Source organism: Gallinula chloropus (assembly GCF_964237585.1).
Source record: "Gallinula chloropus genome assembly, chromosome: Z".
NCBI classification, from domain to species: Eukaryota; Metazoa; Chordata; class Aves; order Gruiformes; family Rallidae; genus Gallinula; species Gallinula chloropus.
The window spans coordinates 52232807-52253148 of NC_140089.1; the positions used below are offsets into that span (position 1 = coordinate 52232807).

Consider the following 20342-nt stretch of genomic DNA (forward strand, 5'->3'; position numbering starts at 1 on the left):
GGAATATTGAAGTCTTGGCTGTTAAGTTTGGAGAAAAACAAAATTGGAACTGTTGTAATAGCATTTCAGCTAATTGAGAGCAGAGCAGCAGCTTCTATAACTCTGAGAGACTGAGGAATAATTTTTTGTGTGTCTCACTAATTTAGCAGTTACTAAGGCTTAGTAGGTATGAATAAATAAAAACAAGGTTGAATAAGCTAATAACTTTTTTTGTGATTGAGGTTGGAAAAACACCAGGTCAGACTTCAGTTTCTTGTTTATGCAACTTTTGTTTTTCACATATCCATGTAAATAAGAGCTAAAGACTGAGTATTTTTTTGTTTGAGAGATGTATACTTAAGTGTTTTGTATACATTTTTTTATATACCACTTCCCTTTTATGAAGATATGAAAGTCAAAAATGTGGTATTTTAATTCTTCTTTTGTAACCAGGAAACTAATCCTGTATTTGCCAATTGTTATTTGTATTTGAGTAAACATTATCAGTAATCAAATCGTTCAAATGTCTATCAGTCAATCTGTCTTTTATATTCTGTCTTGTAGGAACAGTTTCAATATGTGCCCTTCTATTAGTTTGTCTCTGTATTTAAAATGTAGGCAATGTACTTCTGCATGTGTTGGTGATACAGATTTCCCTTCATATTTTAAGCAGTGCCATGAGAAATTATAATTGGCTTATGTCACTATCTCACAAGTCATGATAATAAGCTGAATTATCTTGTTGCTAAACATGGTTGCTCTTTGCCTCTGATATCACATGGTGTAACAGAGCTTGTCCAAGCTCTCAGTATTGTGATCTACAAAAAGGAGACAGTCTAGTAGGAGAAGTAAGTTTAAAGCAACAACAGGTAACCAAACCAAAATGTAATTTGTGACAGAGTGGTTAGGAGGGCCTGACAGAGATTAGAGTAGGCCTGTTAGAGCCCTCCCAACCACTGGTGGGAGAGATACAAAGAAAATCATACAATTGATAACTGAATTGGATGCTGTCCTGTACGGGGGGGAAAAAGCAAGAATATATGGTTCAGCTTTTTTGGTTTTTATTCAGTAGTTCACTTTCCAATAACTGCAAGAATTCCATACCATCTTATTAAAAATAGTTTTCCTGTTGCTGTACCAGTTAAAAACAAATACGCAATCTCAGTTTGTTGTTACAGTCTTAGTTTCAGGGCAGGTTGTCTGATTTGAAAAAAGGAAATGTTAGAACTCAGTGTACTTGCTAAGTAGGAAGTGTTCAGCAAGCATTCTGTGTGTTACAGCTGACCACATTTTTGTCTACTGTGCTTACTAAAGAAACATGTTTATTACTTCTCTGGGGTTAAAATTTCTGGGGCATAGCATGCGTCAGTGTGCGTGGCAATTTATGTTTTCCCTTTGGTAACAACCCCCCTACTCCTTACTGCTCTCTTAACCGCAGTTTTATGGTGTGGGAGGAAGAAAAAAGGAGGGGGAGGGAAGCTGAGACTTGCCTCTTTCTTGGTGGTCTGAACCTTTTAGTATAGTCACGGTTTAAATAAATTTTGTGCACAGTAGTATTTCGTGCTGAAGAAGGTGACATTTTGAAGATAAAATGGCCCTTACTGAAAATTTGAAACGGCAAAGAAAATTCTGCCAAACTTTTGCAGGAATAAAGTTTCCTTATCAAGAAACAAGAATAGATCAATGTCAAGGCATACAGGAATACCAGTAACAGAACAGATGTGTAAAACAGTGGTTTGATACACGCATGTCAATTGGCAATTACAGATTAAGCTGTTCACTGTCTGAAGGATGGGATACAACTGACACCCTTTTTTTTTTTCCCCCACTTCCATTCAATATGGTTGTACCTATGGTGGGAAAGGAAGGACATGTTGTTCAGCTTGATTTCTGACTTTTCTTTTGGACTTGTAGCTTTGGCCTTCAGGCTCCAGCATCAGTTTAAAATAGACGTTTATTATGTTTGTGGTAGCAAGAAGGGTTTATTCTGTTATTGAGTAGCACATTGAAACAAAAGGAACCACCAGACTTTCAGAAACTAGCACAGTTTGAATGCCCTGTGTTTGATACAGTATTGCAAAATGGAAATAATCAGAGTACTTAGTGCTGTAATGTTAAGTAAACAAACCTTACTTTTGAGAATTAATTTTGACTCCCTGGAGTAGAACAGTTCTGTTTGCTGCAAATTCTTCTGTGTAGTACAAGCTGGGTTGACCGATGGAGTAATTGAAGCTTTTTTCAGTGTACAGTATCATCTTTCTGCTACTTTCTTGTTCATCTGCAAGAGAAGGGAACACTTACTCATGAGCTATGTTTTAGAGTTTTGGTTTCTTTTTCTGATTAAGGTGAAAGCCTGTAATGTGACTGCTTTTCTGCAAGCAGGAAGCAGAGATTATAGCGGTATTGTAAGCGAGCTTTCATTTGTGATAAAAAGATAATTAGCAGCTGATACATGAAATTCTGTTTCAACACAGCCTTAACTCCTAAGTCAGCAATGTCTCCAAGCAGAAGTTTTATGTGGGAATGCTCTCTGTGTTCAGAGCTGCATTCAAATTTTTTTTTCCTTGTTTAACTTAAGGTAAGCATCTGCATCTCTTTTTGCAGAAGATAGCTTGGAAGGGGATAATCCCCAAGGCTAGTGGTATAGTGTCTTTCTAGGCTACACTTATAATCAGTGAAGAACAGGGATCCTGTAGCATACAGCATAGTGCTGAAACCTTATGTGTGTGGTAGGAAGGATGCATGCACCCTCTGCTGCTCCCCTTCTCTACCCTTTTAAGTGTAGCTGGGAAGAATATGTACCTTAATGAGATATCTGAAGCAGAAGAATGAAGAATTCTCACACCCCTTGCAAGTGTGTCCTAGCAACACTTCTAGAGGTTATGAGGTCTTAATTATAACCTCTGTGAAGGGAATAGGCCTGTGTATAATTACCCAGGAAAGATACTGTGGAACAGCATTTCAGAATGCTGAGGTTCCAATTCAGACACTTCAGGATCTGAAATGTATAAGAATAAGTCAATTTACGAAGTCTCCGATACAAACAGGATTGCTGCCATACATGTGATGTAAGGATAAATGCAGAATTGGGGATTGGCTGTCATAATGAAGTCATGATTAGATAACCCATGCTCCATCCTTGTCAGCAATCACAAGGTTAAGGACATTTCTATTGCTTTCCTTTTGTTGCTCAAACATATTTTTTAAGGGAGGAATCTCAACAAACTACCCTTACAGACACTGTTCGGAACCCATAAGCAAATTGTAATTAAATAAAAATAGAGATTTCATGTGATGGGTGTGGAAAAACAAAACAGGAGAAAAAGCTTGCAAACATGAAGTCATGTGGTGTTGCCAGATCATGTGATGTGTTCGGTAACCTGGCTCACATCATTGCTGCTTTCATTCCAGTGAATTTATCAGGTTAATGCTGTGTAATAAGGGTCAGTCTTACACAGTGTGTCCTAGTTCTAAACTGAGAGGGTAATGATCATTTAACATTAAGAAACACCCACACGGATCTGCTGTGGATATTAGTGAAATTTAGCCGTTCAAAGAATGATAAAATTGCAGGTTGCCTTTGTGCATGCATTAATTCAAAGCAGATGTCCTCTCCCTGGTAATATGAGATTGGGGAAATAGGAAATGACAGATGGAAAAAAGATGGAAAATTAATAGAGATTCATCTAGAAATAATTAATAATCTGTCTATTCGGAGTTACAACAGCTTTTGAAGTGGAACAAAGCATAGTTGTCACTCTTCCCACCGTCTTCCCCCTACCCCCTCCCCCCAGTAAATTTTCCAAAAGAGGTATGAGTGCAGGGAGTGCATGTCAGAGGGGTTGACTGTGTATTGTATGTGCTTAGTATGGGAGAAAGTCAGATTGCTGATTCAAGAAACTAAGCATTCCATGTAACCATGGACTGATGATCAAAGGATGATACAGTGCTTTATAGTCATGATAATTATTGGAAATTCTATCTGTTGTGTTCTGTCATTGCATGATGTAATGTTCTTTGTTAGCTAGTTATACTTACGTTTTCCCCATGTGCTTAAGAGGACAAATAAATTCTAAACAACCATCACCTGCTGTGATTTAGGGATCTGATGTAGTTGTTTGGCTTTAACACTTTCTTGTGCTATTTTTCATTCATCTCTGAAGTCTTTCTTTTAAGAATTTGTGCTGTGATCTGACAAATGTTACTGAAGCCACTGAGTTGAGTCTCATGTAGTTTCCCATGATGATTCTCTGCCAGTGGCAGTAGAATGTCTTAGGTTTATTCACTGCAGGCAAGTTGTAAAAAGATAATAATAATCAAGAGCTCTAAGTAACACTGAAGATCATGAAGTTTAAAACAGTCTATAAAGAAGCTGCTTTAGCCTTACAATTGTCTGATTGTGTGCCATATACAAAGGTGGTACAGTTGTCTCTTGAAAGCAAGTTATCCCAGTACTGCTGATTGACAGTGCAATAAAATAGGACCTTGAAGAAAAGATTTTTTTGTGTGTGATTTTTTTTTTCTGTTTTCTTTTTCCAAGGATGCTGCCCTGTATTAGTTTTGATGTCAGATTTTGATCAATATTGATTTTGTTCCAGCATTGCAGCTCTTAAGCTCTGTGAATGTTATGAAGATGACTGTGTTTAAGGGCTTTTAATTCAAACAATGCTGACAAGGAAAGATAAGAAGAAATAAGTAGGCAGATACTTTCCATTTTGTTTCTCATTTTTTGGGATTATGTTCAAGTTCAAGGTTCCTCACAACGTTCTCATCGGTAAACTGGACTTAAATTCTGCAACATGGCGTTTGTTTGTGGCACTTTCTGCAGCAGACTCAGGTAAATTACAGACTGGAAGATTTTAATGAATCAAGTTTGAAAATTAAATTCCAATCAGTGCAGTATTCTTTGTGGTGATTTGACATCAAAATCAAATTATTTCCAATTCTTTAAATTCTTATTTCTGTTGCAGACTTCAGGTACAATTGTGTGCAGCCTTGGACAAGTGGTGGTGGTTGCTTTTGGGCAGACAGCTAGAAGATAGTTGTAATTCTTACAGAAACATTCCACGAGACAAATAGTATGTGTTCTGAAGTAGAAGGCGTAGTAAACTAATTATTATGCTGTTATGTAACCTTTACTGCCCCTTCCACACTTGCTATCATGTAGCATTTCCAGTTCTCATTCTAGGTTGTCAGAACATCAGATGTGTCTCTTTTCAAGTCTAAGTGAATTTTTCTTTCTTCTGTAACAAAGTTTAGTGATCATGAAGCCAGTCAGGATGTTTTTATATCTTAACTGGTTAGCTTTTGCTGTTTGTTTCCGAAAGGGATTGGATTGATAGGAATAAGGTAATCAGATCATTACTGCTTTGTGTTTTGTGGCTGAATGTTTTAGAGTGTGAGTAGCCTGCTGTTTTCATGAGTTTCTCTCAGAAAAGAGCCTGGATTTGGCTTTCATCACCTCATTTTGTCTGTTGACTGTATTGAAGTGTTGAGTTTATTCCCTGGATGTCAGTATCATGTTTCCTGTTTTCCATAGTGTTTCCTCAGATCTTTTGGAAGATAAATGACTTCTGTCAGTGGACAGAATCTCCTGGATGGATAGTTCTTGAATGTAATCAAGACTATGGAAGTTATTGTGGGCTTTAAAGACAGATGGGATTTGAGAGTTTTCACTCTCCCTTCTTTATAGTTCTACAGGTTGCTTCTGTGGCAACATCTCTCTGAGTTGTTACTCAGATAGGTTTGGTCTGTGCAGAACCTGTTTATGGACTTCAGAGAATTGTTTAGGTCATAAAAAACCCTTAAGAGCATCAAGTCCAACCATGAACCGAACACTGCCAAACTAAGTCCCTAAGTGCTACCTCTGCGTTTAAATACTTCCAGGGATGTTGACTCAACCACTTCCATGGGCAGCCTGTTCACTGAAAGGCTTGACCACCCTTTGGTGAAGAACTTTTTCCTAGTATACTATATTAGGGAAAAAAAACTCCTGGCATAATTTGAAGCTGTTTCCTCTAATCCAATCACTTCTTCCTTGGGAGAAGAGACCAACAGCCACCTGGCTACGACCTCCTTTCAGGTGGTTGTAGAGGGCAAGAGTAAGTCTGCCCTCAGACTCCTTTTCTCCAAACTAAACAATCTCGGTTCCCTTAGCTGCTGCTCCTCTGGCACAGCAAACAGTATGCTACTGTTATCTAAATTCCATACTTAAGTACTTGGATGCTGATTGATGAGGATCTATAGCAGTTAACTTACAGCAACAATTTTCCCCCCTTTTTTCTAAATACAACTCGTTAGATCTATTGGACATTTTAGTAGTTTTTAAAGGCAGTCTTGTCTGAGCAGCTCTGTGTAAATGGACTTTTGCTGGAAAGGGAGCAGTGCCCACTACAAGAGAAGTGTGGTATAGATTCTATATGGCAGGCAACACTTAACTGGTGCCATTGGTTATGTAGGTGAGCAGAAGCTATGTGTGGGCATGAATAGTTTGAACTTTGGTTTGATACTGTAAGACAGACGTTCAGTTGTAAAGCACTGAGGTGGTGGGGACAACAAACAAGAAAACAAGGAGTAATTAATGAGAGAGTTAATAAGTTAATGTTATTTATGTTGGGAATAAAGGATACTGAGCAGTAGCTGTTTTCAGTTTGGAAGAATGTGCATGTCTGCGGAAAGTTTATCACTAGGATACTTTAAAAGAAAGGAGGAAAAGAGTGTTTCAGCTTATGCATACAAAATTATTCCTGTGATAAACATGTACTCCAAAAAATGATTCCTGCTTTAGAATCTGATTTAAAGCCTATTCTGTCAATTAGCAAAGATTTGTGATCAGGTCTGGAAGGCTGATCATAAGGGACTATTGCATAACTTTTATGGTTCTAAATTAAACTGCTCAAACAGAAAGTCTCATTGTGCAAATAGATGTAATTGTATGATTCCTTTGTCTGATTCTTCTGTGATTTGCCTACCTTATGATCATTTATCTGTAATTTATTCCCTGCATTTATTGTATTTCCTCCTTCTTGTCAAATAGGTAAGCAACCTGAAGAAAATTTTGAAAGGAATATTGGATTACAACCATGAGGTAAGAACCATTTTAAGTAATGTACATCTACATACTTTTTTGTTACATATTTTAGTTAACCCATTTAATCACTAGAATATAATTTATACTAAGTTCTGAATGTTTCTTGAAAAATACTTGGCATACAGAATGTTTCATGGCCTATTCTCGGGTGTTAGCCTTCTCAAAACTTATCTGCTTTACCTGAGTACTGAGAGTTCCAGGGGTGTCTGATGTGCAAGTTCTGTCATAAAATAGTAGATGTATTTGCTGACTGTGTTCTGATGATAGACTTCAGTAGTACCTGTATTTGATTTTTGTTCACCCCTCACTCTGTTCCAGCTAAAGACTGTCTCTTTCCTTTTTGTTTTTTCTCTTGGAGAGATTGAGGAAAGAGCTGTTCTAGCCTCTCCCCACATTAAAACTTCCAATGAAATGTTTTAAGCCTGGATTTTAGAGTCTGCCCTTGACATTCTCTCTGAGACCGTTGAGCAAACTCAAATTAAAAACTCCAGATACAGTATTTTTTCTTCAGTGGTGAATATTCAGCTGAAATATAGCTGAAATACGCTTTTAGCTTCAGTGATGGTTTGGGGCAAACTGATCTGTAAAGGTTGCAGCACAAATTTCGTAATATGTACATTACAAACATTGCTTGTCTCATGAGAAGCTAATACTTTAAGTTTTGAAGAAGATACTTGTTAAAGTGAAGCATTTGAAAATGAACAGATTTTTCAGTAGAAAAGATGTGCAATTTCATTATTGGTAAATGATCAGGAATCCATGTTGAAATAAATCTTGATTTTGATAGTTAAAATGGTTAACTGGTTTAGCTTGTCTTAACTTACAGTTCTAGAAGGAAATAATTTTTTTCTTCTAGAAAACTAGTATTAATATAATGAAGTGTGGCCAGCTGCCTTTTGGATAATTAGTCTGTATGATAATTAAGTTTCTGGTGTGAACACTTTACTGCTAAGAAAGTTTTTAACTGTTTCAAGATCATTATGTTCTGTTAAAGGTAATGCGCATTTATAAGTTTGAATTTCTGTTTTCATCTGAGGCAATGCTTGTGACAGTAATAGAGATAATCTAGATTCTACTATGAGTCCAGGCTATATTTTCCTCAACCTGATTCCTTTTCATAGCCCATCACCTTCTCCAAAACCATAGATGTGAATGTATATGGCTTTTATCCTGTTTTGCTCAAAGCCTGTGAAAAATGTGTATGCTAATCTTGTTCATCTTCAGAAATCTACATCACGTTCATTGGGACACACTTTTAGTAGCTATGCTACACTGCTGCCTTTTGTCAGATGTAGTATGGAAGAAGCCAAAGTTACCTGTTTAAAGCTTGCATGCTTTGTTTTGCTACAGTTACCTTGCTACAGAACTCTGCTGCTCTGAACTTGAAACTAAATTTTTTTTGAAAGCTGTTGCCAAAGCATTCTATGATTCTGATTTGTCATTTTAAAAAGGGGAAAAATACTCCTTTTTGTCTGAAGATTTTTTTTTGTATTGCAGAGCCTGCTCATTTCCATAGTTTTTCAATTTTTTTAAAAAATTGAAATTGTATCTCTTGTTTATTTCAAAATCATCTATCTATACCTTTGTATCCTAGGCTTCTTCATAGTGCCTTCTGATATGCCTCTTCCCTTCAGTTTTCTTCAACAGCAATTATATTATCAGTAACTGTGAAGCAGTAGTAGTGGTAATAACTTGAATCCAGCATTGCATTTGAAAGAAATTCAGAATCTACAGATCAACATATATAAAAACACATGTCAAAATTTGTATGACTCAAAGAATAACTCTATTATTGCGGTCTATGTATATTATGGGAACGTCTTCCATTGTGCATGATACATTCACAGAATTCTTATTTTCATGCTAGAAAGCATTAAAGAAAGTCTTGTCCAACAAGAATGGATCTCTGTCATTTAAAATATACAGAGATTTTTAGTAGTGCTGGGGCTCGTTCTTTGAGAGAGCAGTTTTAAAAAAATAAAGTCACATTACAAACCCCACCATTTAAGACAAGAACAAATTCAACCACAAAGCCCAACCCTGGAAAACTTTTGAATAGCCTGTTTTCCGTGTATTCTTCATATATATATGTTGTACATGTTTTTTTATAAAAATCTTTACCTGATTTCCTGTTTTTCTCGAGTATTAACATGAAAAAGAGCATCTAGCAAACAAATTACTTATTCCCTCCATACTCATTGTTTCTTTATTGCACCCTGCTTAAGAAGTGACAGTTTCTTTTTATCGGCAATTAATGTGTCAGGGTGTGTTTAATTCCATATTTCATATTCATATTTTCAGCCCCCTGAAAGCTCTTTATGAACAATTTAGCAGAATTGTTTAATTCCTTGTACTGACAATCATTAATGTAAATCCTTCTTAATTATAAATCACATTACATTAATTGTAAGTCACATGGGGTTTTTTGTTTTGGTTTTTTTTTCTTTCTGTGTGTGGGCTGTTTAATTATGTATTGTACTACTACCTCAGATTCTCTTCACAGATATGCTAAATATCCTTCCATTTTCTGAAAGTGTGAGGCTGAGTGGTGGAGGCTTTTATTGTCTTATGTTTTGTTATCTATCAGTGCTAGAGATGTGTAAGTAAAATGTCCCACTTCTGGCCTTCTAGCAGTAAGAATTTTGAGATTTGTGTAAAATATTACATTACCTAAGGTTGTTCTAGGTGTTACATTTCTAATGGAAAGCTTTTAAAAGTATTAGTTATCCATATGTTCTTCATCACCAGGGAGACTGCCTTTCTAACCTTTCTTATCTAAGAAGAAAATCCTGCCAAGTTTGAAACTAGTGGTTTCTTATCGGTTTACATGGTCAACTATTCTCCCAAATATTAGTTGTCAAGCAGTATATTTTAATATTTGAATGTTAGGTGTTAGGCAATTTAATTTGTTTTAAAACAGTAGTGGAGTGAAACCTTTATTACAGTGCAAGTGAATTGCTCTTGTTGATTCTGAATTATCTGTATTTTATCTCTGTGTGTGTATGTATATGCATAGTGATACACACATGTATGTACTGGGTCTTTATGCAGATTCTAGGACAACAAATTAATGACTTCATTCTTCCGGATGTTAACCTGATTGGAGAGCATGCTGATGCTTCAGAGCTTGGGAGAATGCTTCAGCTTATTTTGGGATGTGCTGTGAACTGCGAACAGAAGCAAGGTACTTCATTTCGAATACATATTTTCTCTTGGGTAGTGAATGAAAAGCAGGCTTGTTGTGTCACTATTTAGGGGAAAAATTGTATTTCTCAGGTTACCGTCATAGACAAATGTGTTTTGTTTTTAATTTTTTTTAAGTGATGACATTATTTTCTCCTACAGATAATAACTGTTGTTTTGTTACAAGCTTCTCTAGTTTTGGCTTATCAAACCATAGAACAGGTTTTACTTCCAACATGTGTTTTTTCAGTTTTTGTTTGCTGAGCTGAAGAGGCATTTTACAAGGGAAAATCCTTGGGCCCACCCTTTTTACCATTAAAAAAGTAGATAGGAATAGTTAAAATATGTGATTGTTGCACTATTCCATATGACTCGTGGTTTTAGGAATGCATCCAGTCTTATTACTATATGGCTAAGAGCCACCAGTATGACTGGAATTTTGGTCTGAAGATGTATCTGGTATAATTTGGGTTTTCTGAGACTTTTGCACGGGGTTGACAAATAGGAAAAAGTAGTATTGGCAGTCATGCCATTCTGGGCAGCAGCTGAAGATTGGGCATAACACCTTAAGGACTTACAGAATGTCACTTGAGGTATTTGTTAGTCAGCTAAGTCCCACTTCAGTCAGTGAAAGATGTCTGCCTCTCTCCACTCCCATATCACCACCTATCTACCCTGCACAGGTAAAGTAGAGACCCATTCATCATGCAGATGCCACAAATGCAACAGTGGTGCTTGTTGAAATATCCCAAATCTCAAGCTCTAAACTTTCCTTGGGTACAGGCTGTCTTATTGTCACCAGATTACCTCAAATTACACTTACTGCAAGCCTGGTTAAAATAAGAAAACAACTGCAAGCCCTTATTCTTAGCACTTAAATATTCTTAGCACTTAAACCAGGAAGCATATGAAGACCTTTGTAAAATACACATATGATTAAATAAAACTATGCTTACTGTATTTACATGGAAGTTGCATCAAATTTGTGTCTCATCCTGATTTAACTAATTTTGGTTTCCTTTCTGACAAAAAGGCAGCCAGAGTTTCAGGTGTTTTGTCTTGCATTTGTATGGTGCATCTGAGCTTTTATAGCTAGTTCTCCCCATTCTCAGGGGTCTAATCACTTCAGTTTCTCCCTCTGAAATTACTTTTATTCTTCTCTTAAAAGAGACAGCCTGGATAACTTATTAATTAAAATAGAGGTAATTATCTTCCATGCGTTATGTTGTGAGATGCATAACTCCATTTTATTAAACGTCCTGTCCTCTCTATTTCATGTAAAATTATCTTCCTTCCTTTTGGTGACTATTTGGCATTCTCAAGGGAGAAATACCTGTTATTCCTATGTTTCTCTTACTCTTCCAGTCTGAACGTTAAAAATGTACGTGTTTGAAATATTGGAACAGTCTAGTTTCATGTACTTTCAGTGAGACGTGCCATAACATAATTAGTCACTTTGTGGTGACTGATTCCCAGCGTCTTTCCCTTGGGCAGATCATTAAAAGAATGCAGGTCGCACCCAAAGGTGATCAGACCTGCAGGGAAGCCGTGTGATACTGTGCGAGTCAAACTCCTTGACTTGGTCTAAATGTTCAGAATTTGTCAGTTGAACTACTGTCATCTTATAAGGTACCTGTTGTGTAGCTCACATCTATACATAGGTGAGGAATAAAAAAAGTGGACAGGACGTATTTGTGACGTAACACAGAATAAGAATAGAAAGCAAGGCTGGTTATGAAAATGCCTTGAATGCTGTAGGAAGGCAGGTCATTATTGTTAAACTTACAGAAAAGAACAACATGTTTGTGGATCATGTACTTGTATAGCTTGAATAACTTTGATAACAAAGTGAGAACAGGAGTGTAAGTAGTGATTTCGGAAGTGTGAGATATCCGAAGGGAAAAAATGGATGACAGTTATACACTCTTTTTCACTGTGGCAGACTTCCAATGAGCCTGGACTTAGGTCTGAAAGACTTCTGATAAATTCTTGTTGAGTTTGTTGGGGTGGGACTTGAATGGGGATTGTACATTTCAGTGTTGTCCATGGCACCTAGACACTTTGTAGGAATGATGCAACTCCTGACCTCATGTTCCATGTGACCTGAGTTTCAACAGTAACATTTCAGAATGCTCTTATTTTCAGAGTACATCCAGACCATAATGATGATGGAAGAATCAGTTCAACATGTTGTCATGACTGCCATTCAGGAGGTATGCTGGGATGCCTACAGTGTGTAAAAGTTCAGCCTTTCACTATTTTACAAAAGTATGCTTTTTCCTACTTTTCAACAACTTTGTTGGAAGTAAGGAAAACAAGGGGTGTAGTTTTTACCATTTTCCATTGGAGACTCTTATTTTTCCTTAGTAAAACAAATGAGTAAAGCTTGCTTTATGTGAAGGAACTCTGGTTGAATGTCCCACTTTTCTTTAAGTCTAGAAGATTGAAACTTCTAGATATTTTTGATACTGGGATCCCTTTCCTTTACCTTTCCCACCCTGTGACTCCTGAAGTGCACTAGACTACTTTTATATGAGTAACTAAATACTGTATAATTACTTCAAAATTTGTACCTTGAAATTGCAAAACTCCATGGTGGGTTTTTTTTTACTGGACAAATATAAAGAAAGTGAAAGGGATAGCGAAGTATTGCTTTGTCAGCTGTAGTGTTATAAATAGGCTAATGAAGGTATTTATGCTAACATGAGTTTACAAGTTAGTACGTGCACTGCAGTGTATTTTTTAGAAAGACTGCATCAGTAGTAAATTAAAACCACAGTGTTAGTGACCACTACAGCCATGAAGCCCCCATGTGACTTCTTAGGGGCCCAGAGCACCCAGAAGTGCCTCAGTCTTCATAGATGCACACTTACTGCAAGGAAGGCAACTAAGGAAAGCAGAATATCCCTGGTAATCCTGTTTCTTCTCAACTGAAAAAAGAGAAACTAAATTCCATGTTGAGCTCTAGAGCAATTTCACTTTTCTGTAATGTCTGAATAGAGAAAGAAATGTCAGTGAGCCCACGGGGACACTGTCCCATATTATCATTTGGACCAATGCTGTCATACATCCTGTTGTCTGTGTGTGGGCTGCTATCTCTAACATTGCAGAGATGACTTTAGGAATGTGCATTGAAATAGTCCATATCCTAAACCATCTTACAGTTAGTGTGCCAAGCACCAGTTTCCTTGAGTTTTGGGGTATTTTGCTTTTGCATTATTTTTAAGTACAATCCAACAATTTGGTGGATTTTTCTAATAATCCTTTTTTATTAAACCCAACTTTAAGCACCACTTTTTCTGCACTGTCTTAAAATAGAAAACCTTCTCCTATCATTCCTCCATCTGTTGAAAATATCTTGTTTGATTTTTGTAAAAATTGCCTTTGTTTGGTAAACACACAGATCTGAAGCAGCACACAATTTTTGTCATCTTATGCATAGGCAGTGAACTTGTTTGGTGCTTTTGTCCTTTCTCAGAGATGGGGAGTAGAAGTTGGAAGAAATCACAAGATGAGGGTCTGTTCTTCTGGGATAGATTTTTGAAACTCAGAAAATCAAAAGCTTACACTTCAGTTACTGATGTAGTTCTGTGTGATTTTAATGCTTCCTTCCAAGCAGCTAAGAGATCCAAGACATTTGGAACCATGTGAGGAGAGTCTCAGGTGCTTAACGAAGAGGTCAGAAAGGTCACTTTGAGACAAGGACCTCCCTCCATTATTTTTCATATGCCAACCAGTCATGATAGTGGGGTTCACCAGGGGTCGCTTCTGTTGCCAGGGCTTTTTAATATTTTATAAATGATCTAGATGCAGGAGTTGAATGTACATCAAGTAACTTTGCTGATGGTACTAAACTAGGAGCAGCGGTGGACTTAAGGGTTGAGTGGCATTATAGGATAGAGAGCTGGGCAATCACTAACGGTGTGAAATTTAACAAGAGCAAGTGCTGGATTCTCCACCAGGATGGGTTAATCTCAGTTGTACATATAAAGCTGGCAGATGAGGGGCTGGAGAGCAACCCTGTAGAAGGAGACCTGGTGGGTTTTGGTTGATGCAAATTGTATAGGAGTTACCAGAGTGCCCTGGCAGCCAAACCTGTGCCCTGGGGTATGTCAAGCCCAGCATAATGAGCTGGTTGAGGGGCGTGATCCACTTTACACTACACTGGTGTGATCCTACCTTGAGTACTGTGTGTTTTGACATCTGGATATAAGGATATCGAACTACATCCGGACCACATCCAGGGTAGAGCGACCAAGATAGTGCAAAGTCTTGAGGGTCAGAGTGGCTGAGGTCACTTGGTTTTTTCAGCATAGAGAAGGCTGAGGGGTGACCTCATCACAGCCCATAACTTCTTCAAGGGGGACAGAGAAGGAAGTAAGTGCTGATCTCCTCTCCGTGGTGACCAGTGATAGGACACAAGGAAATAGAGTGAAGCTGTGTCAGATTGGACATTAGGAAAAAGTTCTTGACTGAGGGGGTGATCAGTCATTGGAACAGACTATCCAGGGAAGTGGTCACATTACCAAATATGTTGAGTTCAGGGAACACTTGAACAACATTCTTAATCATATGGTTCATTTTAAGTAGTCCTGCAGGTAGCAGGGAGTTGGATTTGATGATTTTTATGGGCCTGTTCCAACTTGAGATATTCTATGATTAACAAGGGTTTTTTTCCAGAGTCTTTTCAGAGCAGTGCTTGTAGTCTATGTCTTTGGAGGGGTGAAACTTCACTGGATTTAAGAAGGTTTTTCTATTTCTTGGACTCAGAGCAGCTCAAGAATCCAAGTGTCTCGGACTAAGGAATATGTAGGGGAAATTTGCAAAAGAAATTGCATAGGAAAGTACCTATATATGTGTATTTGAAAAGTTATGTCACCTATCTGAACATTTTCAAAGTATTTGAGATGTGGGTGCCCTTTCTTCAGAATTAGGGCTGTAAAAAGACCTCTCTCTAAGCTTTACTGATGTATTATGCAATTCATTTTTCTGTTTTATCAAAGCACATATAAATGTTCTTTATTTTCATGAATCATCTTACTTGTGAAAATACTTGATGAGACACAGTAGAGCAAGCCTATGCCCCATTTTCTCTGTGGTTTTGAGGGATTTTTTGCATGAAGAAGCTGATTTTTAAATGGAAGAAGGAGCACTTTGTTGGAAATTTTATTTGGATATTGCAGGTTTTTTAAGAACTTGTGACTCTTTCCTTCACTTATTTAAATGCTTAAAATATTAGTGATAAAGTATGCTTTGCAGTCTGCAAGGGCTTGGTAATACGAACAATGGGTTTCTGTTGTTTCAGTGCAGTCACATTGATCTGGTGTTGCTGCTACCACCTAGATTTGTAGATAATAATCTATAGATGTGCAGTTCTGAATGCAAGCTGTGCACAAGATAGAGAAAGAGCGAGAATGGTATAGCTATCAAAAAATGCTGCAAAAAATATTACACACAATTCCTGTATATTCTGTAATTTACACTATATTACACCAGTTATTATTTATTATTGGTTACAATTAATATATCTATGTATAACATAACATCTGTTTTTAATGTCATAATTCGCTGGGTTTTTTTAAAGGCCAAAAATATTTCTTTACAGAAATTATTTTGGCCGTTGGGTATTTCTCTTTCCTCTTTCCTTTCCTTGATGACCTTTAGAAAATCTGTTGTCATTATCCTAAGCTTTTGCTTTGAGCAGCCAAGGTCATTATTGATGAAAGTGGTAGCTGGGGAAATTATTTGCCTTCTAGTTTAGAACATCTGTCAAACTGATCACTTAGCAGGTGTTTGTGCAAGTCAGAATGGGCTCTCAATGGCAAAGTGCAAAAGGTAGTGTCAAAACTTGCCTGAGGTGTACAGCAAAAGGTACTTCCTGTCTGGATTAGAAACAACTGTGTTACTTCAAAAAAGTGAAACTGTTTGGTTTTAGTGTCTTGTTTTTCTTCCCACCCTGTATTTTGTCCTGTTTCAAAGGTTCATCTTCTATGAAATAAGTGGCTTTTGAAAAGCTAGGAAGTGACACAAAAATATTTGCTTGAGTCTGTCAGCAGTACTGGAAGAAAAAGAAGGTCCAGCTGCATTGAAGGATGCACTCCATGTCATACATAACCTTGACTCTTAAAAGCAAACAAACAAAAAGATGTTTTAGAAAACAAAAACAACATTCAGAATAGAGAATTTCAACATTGTTTCATGGCCATGTAAAAAACCTTGTATAATATTAGCAGCTGGAAAAGAATTTCAGATAAAGCAAATGTTTTGAACTTTTAACATCAAAGAAGTGGTGCAGCTGCATTTGCAAAATCATGCAAATCATGTGTAGGGGAAAAGGCATTCATAATTCAGGTTATTCATGCATGCAGATTTTGTGATCGTTTTACCCGTTCCCTAATCTTCATGTATCCATGACAACACAACCTGTTCACATTTCACAAGCAAAGCAGTTAAGTGAAGGTTTTAATAATACAAAATTAGCAGATCTACAAGTATTCTGTAAGACATCATACCAAAGATACGAGCATATGAAAGGATAGATGTAAAGGATTAGCAGGGAATGATAACCACTTCTCATGAAACTAGACATAAAAGAAATTTTTAAATTGTCATGTTGTCCAGGTTATTGCACCATTTAAAGTCTAGACTGACCTCTTCACCACAGAATAAGCTCTTTTGATTTTAAACAAAGTTTTGAACAAATACTTGTGCTGTGTCAAGTCTCCAAAGAGAGAAGTCTCAAAATAAACCAGAGGAAGTAAATGCGCGTTGCTCAATATCCCACCCACCACCACAAGAAGCACAGAGGCCTAATGTAACTGCTTGATTGTGCAGGCACTTTTTGATTTCCCTGTTTTTAATGGATAATGATATACAAAGATTTAAAAATGAATTGATTATAGAGGTACACGTGAAAGTAATGATAATGCCACACTTAGGCTAAATTGTGAATTTGAAGCTGAAAGCCTGTTCCATTGCTGCAAAATTATGAAGGTAGACCTTTATGCCCACCTGTAGTTTGCTCCTGAAAGAAAAAAAAAACAGCTGCAGCTTTGGAGGGAGAATGAGAAGGCCACTTAATTCTGCTTTTTATTCTTGAGTTGGTCAATTTAAATACAAATTAAATAATGTTTGCCACTAACTTCAAAAGTGTTGGCATTGACCCATACCTCCTAAGATCATGTGTTCTAATGTTACAATTGCAAATTGCATGTGAAGCACTGAACCTACAGCACGATTTCAGGAATTTGAATGTGAACTTGTAAGTAGCAGAGATACATCGCAGAACACAGTAAGGAAATTTGCATTAAACATTAATAAACATTAGTAACAACCCACTAGTGTCATCAGATTAGTAATAAATAAGGCAGAGCTAAAATGCTGCTGATAAAACATATAGCTGATAAATTAAGCATTTTGGAGCTCTAAACATCAGTAGTAACAGAGAACACCGATTGATGAGAAACAGTAAAGAATAGGAGAAAATAGGCAAGCCTGTTAGCTTGTTGTTTTTAGGTGAATGGACGATGTAGTGTCTGTGTGTTGACATACATATCTGTATGGGATCCTAAAGCAGCATTCAAACTTTTCTTGAATTTTTCAGGAGATCTCATTAGAAGTTTTGATAATTTAGTAGAGCTGTACCTATTAGCTGTGCTGTTTGCAGTAAAGTAAGCTACTGTTAATTGGGAAGAAAGTGGATAAGAGGCAATCTAAAAGTGAAGCACAATCAAGACATTTGTTTACATTTGTCATTGTCCTCTCCACTTTGTGGGGAGGTGCATTGGGAAAAGGTGGAGGCACTCCTTCACTCCAACTGCCCCTTTTCACTCCATTTCAGAACTTCAGTTTATGGTCAGAAGTTGGATCCCTATAGTACTTGTGAGTAATCTAGCAGTCTCATTCCCATTTCTCATCCAGTTGTTCTACTGGACGCAGCACAGTCCCTTAGGTGACTTCTTTAGACTCTTGTTGCATTGGAGTCAATGATCTGCACACGTGTGGCCCTTATACTCAGTCACTTTTGTATACTTCCCATGTCATCTCTGATGCATCCCCTGGAGTTACAGTCACAAATTCTGTGTAACATTTATGCTACATGCACACAGCGTATCCTGCTGCCTAATCCTTCTCCAGCTAATGTCCACACTTCTGGATGTTGCTTAAGGGATCTTAAGGATGGGAAGTTTTGGGAGAGTATTCTTCAACAGGTTTTGTTAAAAGGGATTTATTATTGGCCTCCAATTACTTCCTTTATGGCAATCTACAGAAAACAGCAACAGCACAGTGGCCTCTAGTGGGTTGTGCAGCCTCGTGTATTACTCCTGCCGTAAGGCTCGGGCAGGCCTTGTTTAGCGGGGTATCTGGAGGGGAAGCTGTGCTAGGGCCAGAAAGGGGTGGTGGCTGCCAGGAACGTGTTGTACACCCTTGCAGGCTGCATATTGCCTGGAACCTGCCACTTGGAAGGTTCTGGCTTAGCTGGTGGAATTTAGCTAGTGTCTGAAGTGTGTTTGTGAACCGTGTTGTGGAAGATAGACTAGGGAGAAAAGTTCAGTATTTCTTTAATATGGATATTCCTGCTAGGCATCTGGAAAAGCATTTAAACAGTCGCTAGTGAAATGGAGTAATCAAACTGTGTGTAGACATCACTGAGCAGAGAGGGACTGGAAGGACTTGTTTCAGATGGCAAAATGATAATTGGCTTAAAGAGCATGGCTCTAAATTAAATACAAGTTTGTAATATCACTATATAAAGTAGCAAAAAAGACAAGTGACTTTATTTTTCAGTGGAGAGCCCTGAGGCTGCGGACTTTCTAATTACTATTAAAGAGAATCTGGTGTTCATGAAATGCTTTGTTTCAGAGTAGTTTGTCATTGTAAAGGCACAGACAAAATGGAAGGAATTCAGCAGTTAGTAACAAACACTGTTGAGGACTGAGTAGCACTGTTGAGGACAGATAGATGAATTTAAGCACGTTGTATGCAGCGAAGTCCCAATTAAGGAGATGGGGAAAGAGAGCAAAACGTAAGTGTATAAATATTTGAATGATGTAAAGGTCAGATCTTCTCTTGTATACAGGAACATAAACAGAAAGCATGGACAAGAAATGAAAGCTCTGTGCTGTGTATTCAAGGAACAATGCCAGTGAAAAGTAATGCAGAAGCACTGGATTCTGAAAGGAATAAAGGAAGCCCTGTCTCTGGAGAGAGTAACCAGGCTGGATAGGAGGCCTTAGGGAAAGAAATCTTGTCCTGATTTTGGTTAGGATAGGGACTGTTTGATTGTGACTTCCATGAATAGTGTCACTGGAGAACTCATAAAAACATTTTGTGTTTGGACAGGATGACAGAAACGATCAGTGTGATTCTGTAATACTGTCTTTTGAGTTAGTTACAGCATATTTCTTACTTAGAAGACTGCTCCTTTTTGTGTCTTAAATCCAGTATCACTGAAGCTGCAAAGTTCTTTCCCTACTCACCTCCAGCAAATATATTAAAGCTATCACTGAAAGTTTTAACTTCTTACTACCTTTGTAGTTTAGTGGGTTACTGAAAGAAAACTTACTTTCTTAGCAGCTTTTCATCTTTTAATAAGCACATCAGTCCATTTGGAGGGCTTGTGGGTTTTTTTTTTCTTTTTAAAGTTGTGGCTAAAATTTTAGTTTTCTAAACTAAAAGCTGCTGGCGATTCGCTAAATAAAATAGGTTAGTATACAGGAAATTGTAGTACTTGTTTCAGGAATAATCTTAATGTAATTTCTTTGAAATATGCAAATTATAGGGAACTCCAGGGCAGGAGTTTTGATAATTTTGTTCACTTAACTGAGATAGATGTGTCCCCAGCATTAGTTAAATAACAAAATAAATTGACACTAAGGTCCAGGTAATCAATAAAATGAAAACTGCTGTCAGCAAACAATTAAAGGCAGGTCTTGCATGGTTTGTTGATAGCTACCAGTGTTCCAGTAGCACTTCAGCAAAATGGTTAGTGGAGAGTACTGTAGGATTCATCATAAATAAAGAATATGTATTTTCAGATGGAATAGATTATATAAGTTTTCTTTTATAGTGCTTTAAATGTTATTAATTC

The 20342-nt window shown here is 37.3% G+C and overlaps 1 protein-coding gene across 1 annotated transcript in view; it reads left to right on the forward strand.

Annotated features, from left to right (window-relative positions):
- HOOK3 (hook microtubule tethering protein 3) overlaps positions 1–20342 on the forward strand; it is an 82238-nt gene that overhangs the window by 23118 nt on the left and 38778 nt on the right. The window contains exons 4-6 of the mRNA XM_084278068.1: positions 7016–7066; positions 10121–10253; positions 12398–12465. Coding sequence (XP_084134194.1) covers positions 7016–7066; positions 10121–10253; positions 12398–12465 — 252 coding nt within the window. The remainder of the gene's footprint in view (positions 1–7015; positions 7067–10120; positions 10254–12397; positions 12466–20342) is intronic.